The sequence below is a fragment of the Lepidochelys olivacea genome (assembly GCF_965140295.1).
Source record: "Lepidochelys olivacea isolate rLepOli2 genome assembly, chromosome: 9".
Classification (NCBI taxonomy): Eukaryota; Metazoa; Chordata; order Testudines; family Cheloniidae; genus Lepidochelys; species Lepidochelys olivacea.
Genome location: NC_140419.1, coordinates 83,434,750 through 83,457,678, shown reverse-complemented (window position 1 = coordinate 83,457,678; position 22,929 = coordinate 83,434,750). Strand labels below are relative to the sequence as shown.

The 22,929-nt window shown below is 42.3% G+C and overlaps 1 protein-coding gene across 3 annotated transcripts in view; it reads left to right on the top strand.

The window, feature by feature from the left end:
• The window catches only part of ATRX (ATRX chromatin remodeler), a 140,806-nt gene that overhangs the window by 13,886 nt on the left and 103,991 nt on the right, over positions 1-22,929 (top strand). For 2 of the 3 annotated variants that reach the window (XM_084640131.1, XM_084640130.1), the window contains 5 exons: positions 2,859-2,971; positions 9,049-9,104; positions 11,738-11,790; positions 12,745-12,869; positions 14,332-14,451. In XM_084640131.1, coding sequence (XP_084496257.1) covers positions 2,859-2,971; positions 9,049-9,104; positions 11,738-11,790; positions 12,745-12,869; positions 14,332-14,451 — 467 coding nt within the window. Of the gene's footprint in view, positions 1-2,858; positions 2,972-5,732; positions 5,820-9,048; positions 9,105-11,737; positions 11,791-12,744; positions 12,870-14,331; positions 14,452-22,929 lie in introns of those variants that run through there. The other variant, XM_084640132.1, reaches the window with a different exon arrangement.

The window sequence follows — 22,929 nt, the reverse complement described above, 5'->3', positions numbered from 1 at the left end:
AGGGTTACTTAAATTGTGGCCACTGAGTTCTCGTTATGCTGCAAGATGCCATTTTACCTTTTAAAGTGGAAAGTGATAATGATTTAACATTTTATAGTTGCTTAAAAAGGTAGTGAAAATCTTGTGTACTTTAAGTAAATATTAAAAAAAGCTACAACTGACTAAAGAATCTGCAGACGTGAGCTAGTGCTCTGAAAAAGTAAACTAATGAAGAACACAAACATTGCTCTCAGAGATGTTCTTGAAAGATTTTTAATTTTACAGTGGTTCCTACACCATTGACTGTCAGGAACCATTAAAAATTCAATATGTTATATATGTGGATAACTTTTATGGTTAGAATAACTAATTACTTTATGAGGTAGTCCATGCCTGTATTTTGAAGATGCATGGGGAAAGTAATTCTAAATAATACAGTTTGGAAGGTAACAAATTAATAGTTTGTATTTTTAAAGCACTTCCATCTAAGGATCTCAAAATTTTTGGAGTATATCTAGATTAGGAAAATTTTTTTACTCATTTATCTTAGTCTAGATATACCTTAAATGTTTGTAAGGCACTTTAACTAGTTTTAAAACCCTAGTTTATTTTAACTTTCTCTGTGTACGCTAAGGTTTTAAAACATTTTAATTGATATTAAAAAAAAAAAGTTTTATCCTATCCTAGATTACCCTTATAGAATTAAGACTTACAACACCGCTGTGAATGCAGGTCACTAGCAAATATACTGTAGGGAACAATGCTACATGGCAAAGGAATAGACTGTAGGACTTAATGGTTCTATTCTATCTCTGATTTTTTTCTTAAGAAATTTTTAAAAATTACCATTTAAAGTGTGCACTATCAGAATATTTGATGTCTTGAAAATAGTTTTAAAAAGCACAATTTGGATGTGCCCCTTTAATGGCAGTGTTGAAGGATTATCTTACACGGGTTAGTCCAGTTGATGATTTATGATTTTTCAGTTACTGTACAACAGCTGGAAAAAGATATATGAGCACAGGAAAGCTTTTGGACGGTGGTCTCCAACCTTTTTATGTGCAAGATCACTTTTTGAAATTAAGATCAACCCAGGATCTGCCCTGCCCCCTCCCTCCATTCCCTCTCTCCCTCCGTTGCTCACTCTCCCTCACCCTCACTCACTTTCACCAGGCTGGGGCAGGGCGTTGGGGTACGGGAGGGGATGCGGCGCTGGGTTGGAGTTGAGGGGTTTGGAGTGTGGGAGGGGGCTCAGGGCTGAGCCTGGGGCAGGGGGTTGGGGTGCAGGAGGGGGTGAGGGGTACGGGCTCTGGGAGGGAGTTTGGGTGCAGGAGGGGGCTCCTGGCTAGGGTAGGGGGTTGGGATGCAGGAGAGGATGAGGGGTGCAGGCTCAGGGCTGGGGCAGGAAGTTGGGGTGTGGGGTCTGGGAGGGAGTTTGCCCCAGCCAAGAGCCCCCTCCTGCACCCAGAATGTTGGGGTGCAGTATGGGGTGAGGGGTGTGGGCTCTGGGAGGGAGTTGGGGTGCGGGCTCAGGGCTGGGGCAGGGGGTTGGGATGAAGGAGGGTGTGCAAGGTGTAGGCTCTGGCCGGGAGGCGCTTACCACAGGCAGCTCCTGATCGGCGGACCAACAGAGCTAAGACAGGCTGCCTGCCTTCCCTGGCCTCATGCTGCTCCCAGAAGTGGCTGGCGTGTCTCTGCGGCCCAGGGGCCAGCAGGCTGTTCTGTGTGCTGCCTCTGTCCCCGCCCTCCAGCGCCAACTCTGCAGCTCCCATTGGCTGGGAGCTGTGGTCAGTGGGGGCGGCGGGCAGCACACAGAGACCCGTGCCAGCCACTTCCAGGAGCGGCATGGGGCCCAGGCAAGCAGGCAGCCTGCTGAGCCCTGCTGCACCGCCAGACAGCGATTGACTGGCAGAGGCTCCAGGATCGCAATTGACTGGTTGGTGACCACTGCTTTAGGAGGTGGGAGAAAAATATGTGGAGAGCCTGAGACAAGAAACCTTTTTAAAAAGTAGTGCTAATAAGGTAACTGGTGAATTAGAGCCTTGTCTTATTCTTAAGAAAAATTGTATACATGGGAGAGAAATGACCAAAGGCTCCTGTTCTATAAAACTGGCTAATTGAAAATTCTGTTGGCAATAGTATCAGTAAACTAATTCAAATAAAAATATCAGACAGTCATCTGCTCCTACACAATTGTCTTTTGACAAGATACACATGTTGCTGGTTATCTTCTGAGACACTCAGTAAATAATTGGGATGGCTGGTTTGATGTAAGCTTTGTATGGGTAAGTTAAAATAATGTCTGATTCCATGCGTCTTTACAATTTTTTTTCTTTAGGCCATGTAGAGAAACTGCTTGCAATTTCTGTTTGAGTTATGTATCCACAGACAGACCAATATAAGTGATTCACATTTTTAGCTATTATTTAATTACTCTCCTAGTTATGCACAATGTTTTTGCTATGTTCTTTCCTTTTAATTTCTTTGAATAGCAGTGCACTTTTCTTGGCTTCTGTAAATATTTCATTTTTTTAATTACATGAAATACGGCTTTTAAAAATGTGACATGCTTTATTGTAAACTTTATACTAATGTAGTCCTAAATGCTTATATTTCAGTGCCAAATCTGCACTTACAGATTTTTTTTCAAAATTACAGGGGGGTTATTTTTGCATATTTTGGTATCCTTTTTTGAGATAGATGTTTTGGTAAAAAAAAAAAAAAAAAAAAGCCTTGCTTTGGAAGATCTTCAGTTCCTTTATTGATATGTAGTACTTAAGAACAAGCAGCATTCATTTCAAGCTTGCACTATGTATTAATTAATAAAGTAGCATGAGATAGTGAGACTAATTTCAAGTGACACTTCTGTGTTTTATCAGTGAAAGCAAGTTGAATACATTGGTGCAGAAGCTTCATGACTTTTTGGCTCACTCTTCTGAAGAATCTGAGGACGCAAACTCGCCTCCAAGACTATCTGTGAGCAAAAGTATAGGTAAAATATATATATATTTTCTCTCTTTTAAATGTACACTCTTATTCAACATCTTGGAATGTAGTGCAATAAAATGCATTTTGATGTACAGATATGCAATATTGTTCTTGCTGTTTCCTTCTTAAGTGGAGATATCTGGATAAATATACAGTAGATTCTTGGTATAAATTGCTTTTCATTTGTGAATATAAATGTTCTGTATGTTATAACACTTTTAAACCAACAAAGTATTCAGTATTCCGTTTCATGGAAGTTAAACTATCTGTGTGTCCTCGGGGTGGGGGATGTTTGTATCTCCTCTGGGATGCTTTTGGTTCAGATTTCTCATGGTTACCTATATTAACAGTGTGTAATAGACACATCTTGTTTTGCTGCTGAAGCTAAGATCTTTTGACCCTCACAATTGTGGAACAGAGTGTGAGGGAGTTGTTTTCATGTTAATTGTGGGAACAATTTGTGAATTAAGTCAGAAACCACTAAAACAAAAGCGCTTTTCTAAAGCAAATGATTAGGTTTCTTCTGGAAAATTATTGGTATCTCCAAAATATCTAATAGGTAAGTACTGGATTTAAAAAACAACAACTTCATTTTAACTACTGTCAAGAATGAAGGCTTTTAAAATAAACACACAGCAGAAAATTATAATCTAATGTATAGTAGGAATCTGCATTTGTTATAGAACTTTTCAGACTCCAACTTTCCTGAAACACTTTCCATAGCAATGAAGTGACTGTGTGAGGAAAGTTGGGATTGTATTAGCTGAGGAATGTATTTTGTTCTATTTTCTGACAGATCCATGGGATCGCTAAAAGGATGCTGTCAAAATAAATAGTTAACTTTTCACTAACAACTCATTACCTTATTAAAATTGACAGAAATTTAAAATCTAATTTTACTTGATTATTACCTGTGCTTTTTCTTATATTTCTCAGATCATATAGTGAAATAAGACTGGTCATTTTCACTTTGTATTTACTTCAGCTTTCTTATTCTCCTTATATAACAGGACGCAACTGTTTTGCATTTCTAATGTTTAGGAATATTTGAAATATTCTTTTTATACAAAAAAATAAGTGCTCTGTCAGATACACAGCATTGATTTCAATGGAGCTAAGACAATTTACATCAACTGAAGATCTTTATATTCATATTGGATTATGTAAAACTTCTGTTAAAGTCACAAACTTCTGCTATACTCGATAATATCCCTTTGATTTAACTGGAGTTCTGCTTAAAATTTCATCTTAAGTATAGCACTTCTGACAATATTGTCCCCTTATTACTGCATTGTAGTGTCAACACTGACTGTACGATTCAATTCCTGTTTGGTGCTTCAGTGCTTTATTTCAGGGCACCTTTGCCAAAACCAAACTGTGACATGGATAAACAGATATCTGTCATTGTGAAGTTGTTTTGGGGAGGATACTGTTTGCAGCACCTCTCTCCCAGTCCTGTGTAGTTACAAATGTGACTCTAGCTCTTGTCTGTGAAAGAGAATTACTGTGGAGCAGAGATACACCAATTGCTTAGTCCTTTTGACAAATTTCAAGGGTGTATGTGTGTGATATCACACACATATACATTATATATAATTACAAAAAACTACTGACCCTTTGTGTGTATGAACTATAATAGTCTTTAATCATTTGATCGCATGCTATTTTTCCATAGGACCTCTGCCTCATGCAATGCCCTGCTCTGGGGATGAATTGTGTAATAAAAAAGATTGTCTTTAAAGACCCTCCTCATTTGTTGGAAGGTGTCGAGTGAATGAGACACAGGATTGCAGAAAGAGAAAGGAGGGTCTCATGGTCTTCACTGTTGTCCTGGAGAACTGGATTTGGCCCTGCCTCTGCCACAGAGTTCCTGTGTGATGCTAAACAAGTCACTTAAACCAAACCTTTGAGGTGCTCGCTAATTGTGTGTTTAGCTCAAGGGTTCTCAGACTTTTGCACTGGCAACCCCTTTCACACCTCAAGCCCCTGAGTGTGACCCCCCCCCTTATACATTAAAAACACTTTTTTATATATTTAACACCATTATAAATGCTGGAGGCAAAGTGGGGTTTGGGGTGGAGGCTGACAGCTCGTGACCTCTTGAGGGGTCCTGACCCCCAGTTTGAGAACCCCTGGCCTAGCTTGATATCTTGAAGTCTGATTGGCAGAAGTGCTGACCACTCATAATTGAAATCAATGGGAGTTGTCCTTAGAACATATTCTGAAAGTATTCTGAAAAATCAGGTCCTAGGATTTTCAAGTTGGCTCCCCAAAATTAGTGAATGCTTTTGACCATATTCTCTGTGCGTCAGTTCCTCATCTGTAAAAGTGAGATAATACCTCCCCCTCATCTCAAGAGAAGTTTTGAGAAGACTAATTAATTTTTCTTTGAAGCACTCCGCTTACTATAGTGATGAGCACCATAAAAAAGCCATGTGGAAATAATTTTTTCTTCATAACAGGATTTGAACAGTCTACAATAAATTGAACAATGAGGAGAAAACAAAATATTGAATCACTGAATAAGACTGCAGTCCTGTAGAAAAATACTATGTGATCATATAATTTAACACTGTATCGCAATGCATACACACAAGGGGGCTGAATGAAGCTTATTCGGGCAACCTTAATCTTGAAAGTTCCTAAGTTTTGTGTGCCTGATTATGCAACCTTAGTGGTCTTTTAACATAGTTTGTGTGTGTGTGTAACTTTCTCATTTTTTTTTTTTTAAAGAAGAACTTCTGTTTTTTCAGTTTGCTGTCATGTGGCATCACAACACCACATGGGTGGAACCTTTAGATACACTACACAGACTTCTGCCACTTGAACTAGTGGAGTAACTGATAGCAATAGTAAGTTGTTATCCTCTATGTGGATCAGTACTAGAGGGACATCAGACACACATTTAACCAGTGATTTTCACAGATATTTGCTGGCAGAGGAGGAATAGTGAGACTCGGGAATTTGGCATTCCAGGCTCTGGAGGGGAGTGTTTTCTAGTGGTTACAGCCACTTCGGCTTATTTCCTCCAGACTTGTCCCCCTTCTGCCTCATCCCTTCCAAGGTGTTCCAGTCATGTCCCGTCCCGTCCCCTCCCCCCCAGCTCCTTGCACCAGTCCTAGTATCCTTATCTTCCCAGTCCCAGACTCTACTCAAGCTTCTCGTTTCAGTCTTTTTGCCCAGCAAGTTCTTATTCCCCCCTCCAAGCTTGCTGTCATAGTTTGGATCTCTGACTTCATCATTCTCTCATCCCGTCTTCACACGTAGTCATGGTCTCTTCCCAGCCAGTTCTGATTTCACTCCCTTTTGAGCTCCTTGCCCACAATCTGTCCTCCCTACCCCTCCTGCTCCTCACTGCATTCTCCTTGTCCAGCAAGTCTTAGTCTACCCCTTCCCCACCGTGACTCCTAGTCTTCTTGCCCAGCAAGTCTGCCCCCCCCCGCAGCTTCCTGCTCCAGCCTCTTCACCTCCAACTGCATAACTGTTGTCTCAGTCTCACCAGACTGTGTGCGCCAATATACTCTCCTTCCTGACCAGTCTGGCTTCTGTCTCCTGTGTATTTGAATCGGACAGCTTCCTCCTTCATACTGCACTGTGTGGATGTGTTACAAGGGAGTAGAGGTGTCATTGAGAGCATAGGAAAGACAGGCTCCCTGCTCTCAATTCCCCATCTTGGTGTTCTCTCAGCTCTGTACCCCTAGACTGGAGAGAACTTGCTCAGTTGCTGTGTGGTGACGGCATGTTCAGTCTGGTCAGCACTGTGATACGAGGGGGTACAACATGCTTAGTCAGTTTGTGGGTATGGTGACAGTCTGGTCACACATAGGCGCAGTGAGATTTGAGCATGCCCAGTGAAGATGGAATCTTCCGAAATTTTAGCTGTTAAAATCAAAGTATTCTCTACTGAGCATGTGCAAACTGAAATTGTTACAACTTAACCAAAGTTAGGCGAATTTTAATGAGGATGCCAAGAGGCACATCCTTGGCACATCACCCCTCAGCCAAATTTCAAGTAATTAGTTGTCACAATTTTGGCATGAGTGTACCTTATACCCTTCCCTTGGTCCCTTAAGGGCACCCGCTTAAGGTTTTCAGTACTCAGCCATCACCTCTCTTAAGGGGAGACATGCATCTCTCTTCCTCTTGATGGGGATTTTAAGGCTTCCCTTCCCAACTCCCTGCACTTTGATATCCCAAGCAAGCCAGTCTACTTAAAGGCCAGTCTATCTGTGCTTTGCTTTCTCCCCAAAGGCTATGAACAGCATATAACCATCAGCTACAAGTTACCATACTGCTCTTTGTAAGCAAGCATGTTTATTCTTAAGGTAAAAGCATTATAGAGAAAACAAAACAAAAGGTCCTTCAGGCATGCTAAAAGTTTACAATAAGTCACCCATTATTCTTATAGGGCCCTAGTAGGCCAAAGTCTTTCCAACCCTCCACAAGGGTTCGGCCCCGCTTGGACAGAAGGTCCTGTCTGTTTGCTGGATCAGAAAGAAGGCTTTGAGTCAGTTTAAATGCATCCTTTTTAAGCCAAAAGCCCTTTCTTGGTTTTCCTAGTCTCTTGTAACCCAGTTTGAGTCCCTATATGCAAATACCCCAGTGGGTGGTACCTGTCTGGTACAATGAGTGATTCTCCTTAATCACCCTACGGTGTTTTAGTTCCTGAAGGAGCTGTAGTAATTCACCCCCATGGAGTAGAACACAATCATACATATAATTCCTGAGCCACAGTGATACATAAGCATAATGTAATATGTTCCCCCAAAGACACTGCATATGGTTGCAATATCTGTCACAATAGTCACAGGGTTTAAGGCCAGAAGGGACCACCAGATCAGCTAGCCTGACCTCCTGTATGTCACGTGCCACCAACAACACCCAGCGCCCACATGCTAAACCCAGCAATTGAAATGTGACCAAAACGTTACAGCCCGCAGGACACTAAATGGTTATTTGCCACAGGCAGAGAATAGGAGGGTGACTTAGAGCAAAATTCCTTCCTGACACCACATGGTGATCAGAGCCTGAGGATGTTAGCAAGAAAAATCCAGCTAAATATCTTGCTGCAAAACAGAGGGACACGAGAGCACTTCAGAGAAATGATCTGAAGAATTTAATACAGAGAAAACATTTTTTCTTACTGTCATTTTCATAAACATCTGCATTGTATTGGCTGAAATTTTCCAAAAAAAAAAAAAAAAGCCATTAGGCCTGAGGCAGACACAGCCAGTGTGGAAAAATTCAGCCCAAACAGTTTGCAAAATTATAAGCAACTGAAAATAGGGTCTTATAATGTAAAGAGTGCTATGAGCCTAATCTATAATACTCGTGATATCCATATGAAAAATAGCATTTTTGTACTTTCCATTAATCCATTTCCTGTGAGGCTCCTTCTAACATTCTAAGCTTTTGAGCAACTTCATATAGCTGCATTATAAAGAATACTGAAACAGAAATATTCCCTTCTCCCCCTCAAAAAACCTATAACATTTCTCTCAAAATTACACTTGATGGGGGTTCAGTCCTGGATCAATGACATGTTTAAGGTTTAATATCCCACAACCCATTAGGGCTAGAAATAGGAGGTCTGTATATCTTGAAAGAGGAGACTCCACAATATCAAATGGGATACATCACTTATTTTTAGCTGTGCTAGCTAGGTCCTTGATATATCAGTCCTTAAAATCACAATGTTATGTACAGAAGTTTCAGGAATGTATTGGTTGTTACTGCTTTTCGTGTGAAGCATGTGTAGTTGCACTCTGGCTCCTCTAGTATGATTTCTTTATTGGTGGGAAAAGGTTGAAAAATAGTAGCAGTGGTATTTTTAAAAAAAATCTAAATAAAATTTTCTGTAAATTATTTAGCATGTGTGCAATAGATGATGCCATGGTGTTATGCAAAGGTTTTATTGTGATTCTATATAAAACTCACTCCTCATCCCCACTGACTAATTGTCCATTTAGTAATGTTTTAATAATGCTGTAAAAAAGTTTATACCAACCATCATTTATAATTTAAAAAATTGTTAGTGATTTCTACCATTCAGTGAATTACATTTTTTCCCTCCTTGTACAGGTAAAAGTAGTGGGCCTGAAAATAGTCCAACTCCAATGGAAAATAACAGGGAAGAGGTAGGAATAAAGTATATGGTGCATTTGATTTACAGTAATGCTGGTAATCCAAAAATGGCTGGTATAGATTGATTAAATTTGAATTAAAATCTGTACTGGATTACACTACCATATCTGCTGAATGTGAAAGTTGATTAGGGAACTTCTTCTAAAAGTTGAATTAAAAAAACACAATATAACCTTTTAAGTGGATATGAATGACATCCATTATGACTGGGCAAGCAATCACAATTTAAAAATAAAAAGTAAAATAATAAATTCAATGTACTTTCATAGTTTTGACTACTTTCGTATTTTTCCTATGGTACTTCATAATGCATGAGTAAATGTATACTTTGTGGAAGGTATCACATTGTACTATCATGAGGCTTCTACCCATTATTAAATCTTTGCTGAGAAGTGGGGAGCTGCTGCAATTTTGTGAATTATCATGGTTGGGAAGTGGCAAATTACGTAATGGTAAGTAATACTCCTTTTCATGAAAGTATTAGGGCTGTCGGTTAATCACAGTTAATTCATGTAATTAACTAAAAACAAAAACAAATCGCGGTTAAAAAAACAATTGTGATTAATTGCAGTTTTAATCGCGCTGTTGTTAATAGAATACCAGTTGACATTTTTTATAAATATTTTTGGATGTTTTTCTACATTTTCAAATATATTGATTTCAATTACAACACAAAATACAAAGTATTCCTTGTTCACTTTATATTATTTTTGACAGATATTTGCACTGTAAAAAAGAGAAACAAAAGATAGTGTGTTTCAGTTCACTTCATACAAGTACTGCAGTGCGATCTCTTTATCATAAAAGTGCAACTTACAAATGTAGATTTTGTTTTGTTACATAACTGCACTCAGAAACAAAAGAATGTAAACCTTTAGAGCCAACATAGTCCATTTAGTTCTACTTCTTGTTCAGCCAGTTGCTAAGAGAAACAAGTTTGTTTACATTTATGGAAGATAATGCTGCCCACTTCTTATTTACAGTGTCACCTGAAAGTGAGATCAGGGCTTTGTGTGGCACTTTTGTAGCTGGCATTGCAAGGTATTTATGTGTGAGATATGCTAAACATTCATATGCCCCTTCATGCTTCGGCCACCATTCCAGAGGATGTGCTTCCATGCTGATGACGGGTTCTGCTCAATGATCCAAAGCTATTCGGACTGATGCTTGTTCATTTTCATCATCTGAGTCAGATGCCACCAACAGAAAGTAGATTTTCCTTTTTGGTGGTTCAGGTTCAGTAGTTTCTGCATCATAGCGTTGCTCTTTTAAGACTTCTGACGGCATGCTCCACATCTTGTCCCTCTCAGATTTTGGATGGCACTTCAGATTCTTAAACCTTAGGTCGAGTGCTGTAGCTATCTTTAGAAATCTCACATTGATTCTTCCTTTGTGTTTTGTCAAATCTGCAGTGTTCTTAAATTGAACAGTGTGCTGGGTCATCATCCGAGACTGCTATAACATGAAATATATGGCAGAACCAAGCAGGTGATACAGAATTCTCCCCCAAGGAGTTCAGTCACATATTTAATTAATGCTTTATTTTTTTAATGAGCATCATCAGCATGGAAGCATGTTCTCTGGAATTGTGGCCGAAGGATGACGGGACATACAAAGGTTTAGCATATCTCACATGTAAAGCGGGCAGCATTATCTCCCGTAAATGTAAACAAACTTGTTTGTCTTAGCGATTGGCTGAATAAGAAGTAGGATGGAGTGGACTTGTAGACTCTAAATTTTACATTGTTTTATTTTTGAGTGCAGTTATATAACAAAACAAAATCTACATTTGTAAGTTACACTTTCACAATAAAGAGATTGCACTACAGTACTTTTATGAGGTGAATTGAAAAACAGTATCTTTTGTTTACCTTTTTTACAGTGCAAATATCTGATAAAAATAATATAAAGTGAGCACTGTACACTTTGTATTCTGTTATAATTGAAATCAATATATTTGAAAATGTAAATACAAAACAAAAATATTTATAATTTCAATTGGTATTCTTTTATTAACAGTGCAATAAATCACATCCTCAAGTGACCCACGAATATTGATGATATGCTCTTGAGTGAGCCACACCCAGTCCTTAGCCCAGAAAGTTGTGAAGTGCGAGCCGTAACTGTTAAATGGACCCTTTGGAATGGAGGATTGCAGGGAAATAAAATCTTACGAAGGGGTCCTCTACTATTTTTAATACTTCCTCAATTTCCTGCAAATTGGTGCATAAGAAATATGGTGTATGATTCTGTGAATTTCTCAGATCACAATAATATTTCTTTATAATTTCTGATGCAGTGTGTGCTTGGTGGGGCTCAAAATATATATTCATTTTAAGAGATCTTAATCCAGGTAGTAATTTATAAACGAAAAAGTCTCATAATTGAATCCAGCTAATTACAACACTACGTTTACAAGCAAAACTTTAATTTTTGTTCTGCTACCCTTGATATGAAATGTAGTATGAACAAGAAATGGGATATGATTGGTTTAAACCCAGCTAGAAATTGACTTCTGAGTTGCTGCTGTATACCTAAGAATCCAAGAAAATAATTTTTTGTTGGTGTATGTTCTGGTCACACACTAACAGATGTTTGTGACTTCAAAATTTTTCCTTGTTTTTAGGGCAATAGCTCTTCAGAAAGATCCAAATCTTTAGGATCATCACGTTCGAAAAGGTTAGTTTGAAAAGGAAAATGTGAATAATACTATTTGTAACTAGGTGCCTTCCCTAACTTGGTCTACAGAAACAATCTACGCAGGGCCAGCTAACTATATAGTGTAGATTGGCATGGAGCCATGTAACTTCAGGCTGATTTACACCAACTGAGGAGGCTCACTGTGTCAAGTTCAAATTTACCCCCTTCCTGGAGTATGGCTTTATTAACAAAGTCTTGATGGTATCTTGTTTTCTATCTCAAGGCTCATCAGGCATAAATGCTCATTGGGTTCTTCCTTCAGGACTATCACCCTACACCCAGGATTTTTTTCCCTTGGAAAAGTCATTTCTATGTGTCCAAGTGGGGTAATCAGTTTACCCTGTCTTAGTGAGTCACTAATACCCAATAAAATCAATACTTTACCAGTAAAATCAAGACTTGGTAACAGTATGAGATGTTTCAGACAAACACTGCCAGTCTGATGCACTTCAGTTTATTCATGGTTTTTTTGCTCTCTTTCAAGAAGTAATGCACTAAGGTAATAGTTTCTCAGTTTGTGCCTAAAGAAAACACATTCTCTGTGTGGCCAAAAATAACTGCATTTTAGCAACCTTACACTGATCACTTTCCTTCTTGTCTTTTGCCATCTTTTGGTAAACCTTACGGTTCTGTCCTTCAGATCCTTTTAAAATATGTAAAACAAAACAACATATAATCTTTTCTCTAGGGGGAATAAAAAAAATTTATGCATCTCTAAGAACAAAATTCCTCTTCTGTTTACTGTTGTCATGCTTGCCCAGTCTGTTTCTCTCTGCTTCATCATCTCATGCAGTTTAAATTAGATCGAAAAATAGAATTTAAAATTACCAGATTCCTGACCCAAGGGAGATTGTTTGATTGCAAAGCACCATATACACCTAAATTGCTATAAAATATTTATCACAAATGTGGATTTTTTTTCTGTTCATACAGGAAACCTACAGTTGTAACAAAATATGTTGGATCAGATGATGAACAAACCTTACCTGAAACTGTAAATGAAGATGTTTCAAATGAAAACTCAGAAAATGATGTTGATATGAAAAGCTTACCTAAAGGTAGAGCATGCATTTTCTGTGTGTCTGAATTCTGCGAATTAGTGTCAAGATTATATGATGGAATATGCATAATAGCCACAAAGGGAAACGTTGTATACTTCGTCTGTTTTTTTTTTATTTTTATTTTTTTTGTAAAGTGCCAACCTTAGCAAGCAGGATATTGAGGCCCTACTATGATTATAGCATTCAAAAGGTTAAAATATTTTGTTTTTAAATGTCTACTTTGAACCCCACATACATAAATCACTGGATCTACCAGGATGCACTGATTACTTAATTCAAAATATGCATTGGAATCCATATTTTTGTGGAAATAAAGACAACATGGAAACAGGAAATGGTATTTTGCTTTTGTTCTTTTGTAAACATTTCGGGTAAAATTTTCAGAAGTACCTAAGTCCCATTTGAGAATGGGATTTAGTTCTCGTAAGTGACTGATTTTTGAAAATTGTACCCTTTGCTTAAAAGTATTAGAGGTTTAGGCCAGATCTTGAAATATGTTTAAAAACAAAACAGAAAAAGCTGGTCATTATTGGGTTATTTTTAAATGCAATACTTTTAAAACACCCTCTACACCATGGGGGGAGGGATAGCTCAGTGGTTTGAGCATTGGCCTGTTAAACCCAGCGTTGTGAGTTCAATCCTTGAGGGGGCCGTTTAGGGATCTGTGGCAGAATTGGGCATTGGTCCTGCTTTGAGCAGGGGGTTGGACTAGATGACTTCCTGGTCCCTTCCAAACCTGAGATTCTATGATATTTTTAGTTTTAGCATTGTTTAAAAAGAACAACAAAAAAGCTTGCCTTTCTTAGCTCTATAAAAGCCATAGTATAGCAGAGACCCCAGAAGCAGTCATTGTATGGTTATTTTCACAGAACATTGTATTACTGCAAATTCCCAGGAGACACAGGATTGAAACCCAGCTCTAAATGTGAAATTACACTTTTTTTCTTCACGTAACTTTGGTTAGCACTGTTCGGTTTTGTTAAAACATTAGTAAATTTAATAATTTTGTAAAAAAGGAAAATGAGATTTTGCCCTGTTGGTGGGGGAGGGAAGAAATTTCTACAGCTTTTGAGAGATGCTCAGTTAGCTGTCCTAAAACTCCAGGTGCCACGGAACAGTTGCATTGCAAGCTCACCCACATTGTCTCACTGTTATGCTTTATTCTGTTCTTCATGTACTGCATCTGGGGCTAGAGAGGGTAGTTTGCTCTCCAGGGTCGATTCAGTCTTTGATCTCTGTCCTACAATTGCAATACCAGTGCCAGTTTGAGGTGTGTGATATTGATATTTGTAATATGGACACCTGTGCAGTAGGATATATTTATCAGTCAGTCATCATATAGCTTGTTGGGGGAAAATTATATGCAATGTTGGCTTTTGTTTAAACAGGAGTCTTGCACTTCACTGGAATGTCACTTGGATATGTAATGGTTTCCACCTTTTAAATGAAATTATTCTAGGTACAGTGGTTGTACAACCAGAGCCAGTGCTGAATGAAGACAAAGATGATTTTAAAGGGCCTGAATTTAGAAGCCGAAATATCGTTAAAATGAAACCTGAAGCTCCCAAAAAGCGTGGAGGTAAATACATTTTATAACATGTTTAAAATGGGTTTAAACTGCTGTTTATAGCCACGTTTGGTACATCCAAAAATTGTACATATTTCCTAAAAATACCTCCACTCTTCTGGCTTTTAGTTCACTAAGGGTTCTGTCCTGCTGAAATTAGCCTCCATTGCTGTCCCTGCAGTGCAGCAGTGAAAGCTAAGATTTTACAGAAACTAATCTCCTGCCTTGGGTAGCCATAGCATGCTTCATTAGGTATTCTGTGTAAATCTTCTTCACTCTATTCCCAAGAGTTTGATTCCATTCTGCTATTTTGCCATATCCTTTTCTAGGGAATAGTGGCATACCATTGCATACCCCAGAATTTAAAAAAAACATGGTCGATCTAGTAGCCTGTGGGCTGAATCTCACCTGCAGGATAGTTTCGTCTGGCCCCTGAACACATAGTATAGAACAAAATGGCATCCTCCGCATAGTGTGACCTTATATATACGGTGCATCCAAGGTCATTGTGTGGAGGGTGCCATTTTGGACTTCCAAAGGCATGCAAGTATAACTGCATGCCTTATTAAAAATGTCATGCATGCCACTGCTAGGGAATGATGTTGGAACTCCACTGAATGTATTTTCTGAGGCTCCAAGAAATCCATACAGATGTAAGCAGAGACAGAACGTTAGTTGGTAAGGAAGATGTTTTTGTTTTGAAATCCCAGATTAATTTAATTTCTTGGCACTTCCCTGGCTATTGGTTATATACCTTAGGTCATCTGTGGAAAGTTGTTATGCCAGCCAATTTTCTTAACCTCTACTAGAATTGATATGCAAGTACATAGATGCTAATGGATAATACAAATTCATCTTTTATGGACTTGGAAAACAGAAAAGAACAAGCAAGAGGCCATGCATAAACTACTTCTATAAATAAGTGACTGTACATTCCTTTCTCCCCTTATAGTGCAGGCAGTTTTGTAATTTACATACGAAAAATAGTAATCAGTAGCTTACTCCAGCCTAGTTACTTCTTTGTTTATTATAATAGTTGATATAAATAACTTTTTTTTCCCTCATATGTAGTTTAGGTATTTAATAGGAATCAAAAATAATGACCGTGAAAAAGTTTACTTACTCTTTTGTGTGTGCATGTGTGAGGTGTTTTAGGGTGTTTTTTTAACATTGATCTCTCCTCTAATTATATTGGCTAATTGAAGGGCCACGTGGTTCATTTTTAATTATATTATTGGATGTTACATTCAGGACAGAATCTCATGGTTTTGCCTGAAGTGATAAAGTGCGATCACTGAGGTCGTTCCTGCTCACCACCACATGGTCTCTTGTGATGTACCTTCGAAAAGACTTTTATTCTTGTAAATGGTCTTTTTGTTGTTTTTACAGTAGTTTTAGTGTGTGTTTTAGTTTTTAGGATTTTAAGGTCTTTGGGACGCCATTTTGCTGGTCTCCCTCCTGGGTACTGGATTATGCTGAAGACACTGGGGTTCAAGATCTGCGCTTTCTGCCCTTGCTTGTTCTCAGTCAACGACAAGCACCAATGCTGCCTTTACTGCATGGGGGAAGCCCACTTTGCATCCAAGTGAAGTATCTGCCTCTCTTTCCCAAGCCATACCTGAGAAGGCTGTGCTCTCCACTTCAAGAAGCACCTCATGGAGGTTGCCATGAAGCTGCAGTAGGATCCAGACCAGGGAACCCCCTCATAGATTGGTCTGAGCAATCAAGGAGTGTGCCTCCTACCATGGAGCTCCAGTCTGGTTCTGCTGGTACCAGTGCTATGGACCTCAGGCCAAGGCTTAGTCGTGAGTGAATATAAGCGCGGCAGTAAGTTTCCTCCAAGCCCAAGAAGGATACTGCCCTGTCCACGAGATCTGTTCACAGGGAAGCAGAATGTTCCAAAGCTCACAAGCGTGATAAAAAGTTGTATAGACCATTGGATCCGCCAGTTCCATCCACTGAGCCACATACTCCTTCCAGGTTGGCACTGCTTAAGTCAATGGAATCTTCGGTTCTGAGGCAGTCCTCTTTTTGGCTCCCATTCCGGCTCTGGTTCTGACTACAGTGCGTATCGCTGACACCAGGGAGACCTGATTTGGCTTATGAGCTCTTTGTCATGGAGGAGGGAAGGTCTCCATGTTTTCAAGTGCCATCGCCTTCCAGGGGAGTATGCTCTCTTACATTAGACTTGCCTGTTACTCTATGGTTCCTGTGGGTCCGCTGGTTCCAATGGCACCACCATTTGTACCAGCCTGACTTTTCAGCATTGGAGGACTCTGACAGAGTGCAGGGTCTGGCCCTCCCATACTGCCAATATAAGTACCCCAAGATTCTGCTGACTCAGTGGCAGTACCCTCTCTTTCCCCAGCAATGGAGCCATTGGTACTCTGCTCTTCGGGGCTCTCCATAGCAGCTGCTGGATCTGCCTTGTTGGTCCTACTGGGGATTGTGGCTGCAGTATCCACCTTCAGAACCTTCCTGCTCCACTTGAGAGGTGTCTTTTTATCTTATCTCTTCAACCATCATCAAGTTGGCATTCCAAACCAATGTTGGAGGCTGTTCCACTTAGTCTGACTCCAAAGGTACTGCTGGAACTCCAGATGCTGCAGTGTCTTTGACTCCCTCCTCACCCCTGGATGACTACTGTCAATTCCAGGAACTTTTATGTAGGGTGGCTGCTGCTCTCCACGTTCCACTGGAGGAAGTACAGGACAAACAGCACCAGCTGCTTGACATCTTATGTACCTCGGTACCAGCCAGAGTGGCTCTACTGATCAAAAATGCCATTCTTCAACCAGCCCATATTGTCTGGCACACTCTAGCCACTTGCACACCCACCCCCAAGGGGGTGGAGATGAAGTACTATGTACCTGAAAAGGGGTCTGAGTTTCTGTTCTCTCATCCCCCCCACCCAATTCCCTCGTCATACAGGCAGCGATGGAGTGGGCCCAGCAACAACATGCATACTCCACCCAGCAGACAAAGAGGGCAAGCAACTGGACCTGGGTCGCAAGGTATTCTCCTCTGCCAGCCTCCAATTTCGTATCTCCAGTTAGTTTGCTCTATTAGCTAAATACAATTTCCTTACCTACAGGAAGCTGGGAGACTTTGCAGACAAACTTCCCCAGCAGGACTGAGCTCGCTTCCAGGCTATGCTACAGGAGGGGAAACTAGTTGTGAGAACGAGACTCCTGGACGTAGCAGACACTTCTTCACAGATGATGGCTATGGAATTGCTATGCAGAGGGAGTCATGGCTGCCTTTGTCAGGTTTCCCAAGGGAAGTCCAGAACAACATAGAGCAGTGGTCCCCAAACTGTGGGGCATGCCCCCCTGAGGGGATATGGAGGAATGTTTGAGGGGGCGCACGATGAAGCCTGGATCAGCCCCCATGCTAGGTAGGGAGGGAGCACCACCGAGTTGCAGCTCCAGCCCCAGTCACAGGTCTGGCCCCAGGCCAGCTCCTCCCCCATCCGCAGTTCTGCCTCCAGCTCTGCCTTCAGCCTAGTCTCATCTGGTGAGCCAATTATGCAGTAATGGTGGTGGTGGTGGGGCTTAGACCTATTCCATTACTGGTAAGGGGGGTGAACAGGAAAAGTTTGGGCACCACTGCCATAGAGGACCTCCCTTTCAATGAATCTCATCTCTTCAGTCAGAAGACTGATGAGTCCCTCCACTCCCTTAAAGACTCCAGCGCCACTCTGCTGTCTCTGGGTATCTACATAGTAGCACCCAAGTTTTACCACCCGCAACCAGTCAACATTCTAGAGCTCCCCATTTCTTCCACCAGCAGTCCTGTGAGCTGCCTTGCAAATGGCAAGACCCAATGGCCCCACCCTCTGGGTTCTGCATACAACCTACAGCATCTCGTACTCAGTCTTTGCAGAAGCAATACTTCTGAAGGCACCTAGAGAGCCGGCAACCACCCTGCCTCATGCTATACTTCTGAGTTCCCTCTTCAGGGAGCGTCTATGACACTTGTTTCCAGTTTGGAGTGCAATAACAATGGACAAATGGGTCCTAGATGTCATTTGACATGGCTATATGATCAAGTTCGTGACGTTACCTCATCCACGTCATCAGGCCTTGCCTCAGGGACCACTCTCACGACAGTATCCTTGCTCTAGAAGTGGTCTCCCTACTGCAGAGGGGAGCGATAGACCATGTTCCTGTGACCAGTCCGGACACAGGGTTTTATTCTACTTATTTCCTAGTCCCCAAGAACATAAGCGGTGGGTATAATAGGCCTGGGGAGGCTCTGTCTCTCCTGTCGCGGCCACCAGACCCTGGTTGTGATGTTTGGTGACAAAGTTTTTGCTTCATTAGGCCCCATGCAGGTTCTGGGGCGGCTGAGGAGGTGGTATGTGCTATTCAGCTTCCCAGGTTCATCGGTAATATCCCTGGACTCCAGAGAGATTACTGAGGAACCCACAAAGCTGAATTTGAAATATCATCTGAGCCGCCCCGGAACCTGCATTGGGCATATCAAAAGCGTTGGGAGAGACGCTTTTCCCTGGGGTGGCTTGCGGTCTGGGGAGGGAAGGTGCAGCTATAGCTGCCCTGGGGCTTCTTTGGGTGGGGGTGCTCCGGGCAAGTGGGATGGGGGCTCGGGGCTTCAGCCAGCCCAGGGCTGCTCCAGCCAAGGGGGGGTGGATGCTCGTGGCTTTGCCCACCCGGGGCTCCTCTGGCCAAGAATGTGGGGGGCGCTCAGGGCTTTGGCCAGCCCAGGGCTCCTCCGGCCAGGGATGTGGGGGGTGAGGACGCGCTCTGGCCTTCGGCCAGCCTGGGGCTCCTCCGGCCAAGGGGCAGAGTGATCGGAGCTTCAGTCAGCCCAGGGGTCTTCTGGCTGGGGAGCAGAGGGATGATGCTCAGGGCTTCTCTGGGCGGTGGGGAGGTCGCACTTATGTCTCCAGCTGTGGGCTGGGGGAGCGCAGGTGGAAGTGGCAGAGCAGGGGGCTGGCCTTCCTGAAGGGGGCTCCACCCACTGCCCATGCTGAAGAAGAAGACTGATCTTAGACCTCAGTCATCTCAACCGCTTCATATGCAAGCCAAAGTTTCATATGGTCACCATAGCAGCCATCATTACTTTTTTAGAAAAAGGCATGTTGTTTATGACCCTTGATCTGTAGGACACTTACTTCTACGTGGATATCCATCCTACCCACAGACATTTTCTGAGATTCATGGCAGACCTCTGTCACTTCTGATACAGCATTTTACCGTTCCAAATCACCACTGCTCCTTGGGTCTTCACCAAAGTTTTCTCGGTACTGGCAGCCCACCTCCGGTGCCAAGGGATCCTTATATTCCCATATCTTGATAATTGGCTGCTAGCAGCACAATGAAAAGGGGAGGGTTGCGCCTTGACCTCCATGCTGCTCACACTCCACTCCTCTTTGGGGGTGAGTATAAACATTGAAAAATTGACTTTTGATCCTATACAGTCCCTGGAATTCATTGGGGCCCACATCCATGCAATCTTGGCATGCGCCTACCTACTGGAGGACAGGTTCCAGACCCTACAAGAGCTGAGTTTCCAAGGTGATTTTGAGTCCTTCTGTTCAGGCCAAGACTGATCTCTCTCTTCTTGGCCACATGGCAGCTTGCACATATGGTACCGCCTTCACTTATCTCCACTTTTGCTGCCTACAGTTGTGGCTCCAGAGGCCCTTTTCTCCCACATGCCACACCATAGACTTCCTACTGACCGTTTCCCACGGAGTTCTCTCCTCCCTCAAGTGGTAGACGGACCCAGGACAGGTCTACACCAGGATACCATTCCTTCCATTCTCCCCAAGCACGACAATCATCACAGACGTGTTGCTCATCAAATAGGGTGCCCACATGGGTAAGCACATGACTCAAGGGAGTTGGACTGCTCTGGAATTCTGGATGCACATCATCATCCTGGAACTTCGGGCAGTGCTGAAAGCGTGTCGTGCATTTCTCCCGTCCATCCACTCCTCTTATGTTCTTATCATGTCAGAAAACACCACCACCATTTGCTACATGGGACCTACACTTTGTGTGGAGGCAGTTTGTCTTTAGGATTGGTGCATTGCTCACAAGATCCTGTTGTCGGCAGTAGGGATGTAAAAGTTTAAGCAGTTAACCAATAAGCATCAGTCTTATCGGTTTAGGTTAACGATTAAACTCTGCTGCCACCCGGCATCCTGGCTGCTGCCCGGCATCCTGGCTGCTGGCCCAGAGTCCAGGGGCTCTGCTGCTGCCCCGCATCCAAGACTCCATTGTGAGCGCAGGGCCGGCAGCCAGGTTCCGCGTAAGATGTGGGGGTGCTGCAGCACCCGCCGCACCCCTAGTTCCCCGTGTATGTGAAATCCTTAATGGTTAACTGTTTAACCAATAGAATTTTAATAGTTCTAACGGTTACTATTTTTAAACCATATTTACATCCCTAATCGGAAGCATACCTTCCCAGGACTCAAAATGTAATTGCGGACTTCTCACCAGGAAATTCATGACTGACCACGAATGGGAGCTCCATGACTCTGTGGTCGTCAATGTTTTCGACCGCTGGAGGACTCCTATCTGGACCTCTCTGCCTCCCACATCAATAGCAAATGCACCCAGTACTGCTCTGGGTGGAGGGACTCTGCTCCCTTTCCCGAGGTGATGCCCTTTCCCTCCTCTGGTTAGACCAGATCTATTTACACCTTTTCTCCCCTACTGCTCCTGTGGAGTGTCCTACACAAGATCAGATGGGCAAGAATGACTGCCATTCTGATCAGCCTGTTCTGGCCTTGCCAGTTCTGATTTCCCCTTCTTCTCCACATCAGCGTGTTCCCTACTTCCGCTGCCAACTTTCTTGGAACTCGTCATTCAACACAGCACGAGGATCCGCCATCCCAATATACAGACTTCATCTCAGAGCTTGGTTTTTGGATGGGCATCTTTGCTAGTGCGGGAATGTTTATCAGCAGTACAAGAAATCCTCTCAAGTAGCAGACAGAAGCCCAGAAGGTGGTCCTATAGGCCACGTGGAAGCATTTCACCTCATGGGCCCAACAGAGGGGTATTGCTCCTGAACATGTGGACATCCTTCTTTTGGACTCTCTCCTCTTCCTGAAGATGTCAGGTCTCGCTCTCAACTCCATCAAGGTGCACATAGCCGCTATGAGTGCCTTCCACCCCTCTCTGGAAGGGCACTCCCTTTACTCATCCCTCCTGATTACCAGGTTTTGGAAGGGCCTCCTAAGGACTTATCCTCCTGTTTGACGCATTGCTCCCCAGTCGCACCCCAATCTTGTTCTGATGGTGTTGAACTCTTTGAACCTGCTCCCTATCTCGCCTCTCCATGAAGGGTGCCTTCCTGGTAGCTATTACTGCCACGAGAAGGGTTGATGAACTAGGGGACATGATGGCAGACCTCCCCCCTCTACCATATTCATAAGTACAAAATTTCCCTGAGCTTGCACCCTAAGTTTCTGCCAAAGGTTGTATCCTGCTTTCATCTTAACCAGTTCGTACACTTAACCTCTTTCTTTCCGGAAGAATACTGCCTTCGCTCCCTCGACGTCTGCTGGGCCCTGACTGTCTGTCTGCAGAGGACGAGATCTGCCGGGCCCTGACTGTCTATCTGCAGAGGACTAGACTTTTTATCGCTGGAGTGGGAAGAATTAAAGGGCAAGTGATCTCCGCTCAGAGGGCTTCTAAGTGGGTTTCAGGGTGCATTATGCCCTATTATCAGTTATCAGAACTGTCTCCACTCCTTGGGGTACAAGCCCACTCCATGAGAGCTCAAACATTGACCACAGCTGTGCTTCATGACGTACTGCTTTTGGACATATGTAGGGAGGCCATATGGGTTTCAGTATATACATTCTCTTTCCATTACGCTTTGATGTGAGACTCTGCGACGGATGCCTCATTCTGTGCAGCTGTTCTCCGTTCCACGGTTCCATCATCTTCTTCACACCTTCCTCTTAGCTAGGTACTACTTGTTAATCATCCTCAGTGGAATACATTAGGGACCATTGCTAGAAGAGGAGGAGGTTATTTACGTGTAACTGGAGGTTCTTCGAGATGTGTGGTCCCTATCTATATTCCAGTCCTGCCCTCCTTCTCCTCTGCTGTGGATTTCTTGGTTTGCAGTGGAGAAGGAACTGAGGGCATGGTTGGTCCGCCTCTCCCTTTATTGCCTCAGATGAAACTATGAGGTGGAACAAGAGCACATGCATGGACCAACGGACGCTACTACTTTCAAAATCTCTGGTTCTGGATGCATGACGCATTTATATAACCCCTCAGTGGAATACAGAGGGACCACACATCTTGAAGAACCTCCAGTTACATTTATGTAACTTCCTCGTATTGCAAGTAAATCTTATCAATTTTTTTTTTTTTTTTTGGTGAGACTAGAAGGCTGGTTCATAAAGGTAATAGTATTGATGTACTAGACTTCTGTGAGAGGCATTTGACTTGGAGCTGTACAACATTTTGATTAAAAAAAAACCCCTAAAATGATATAAAA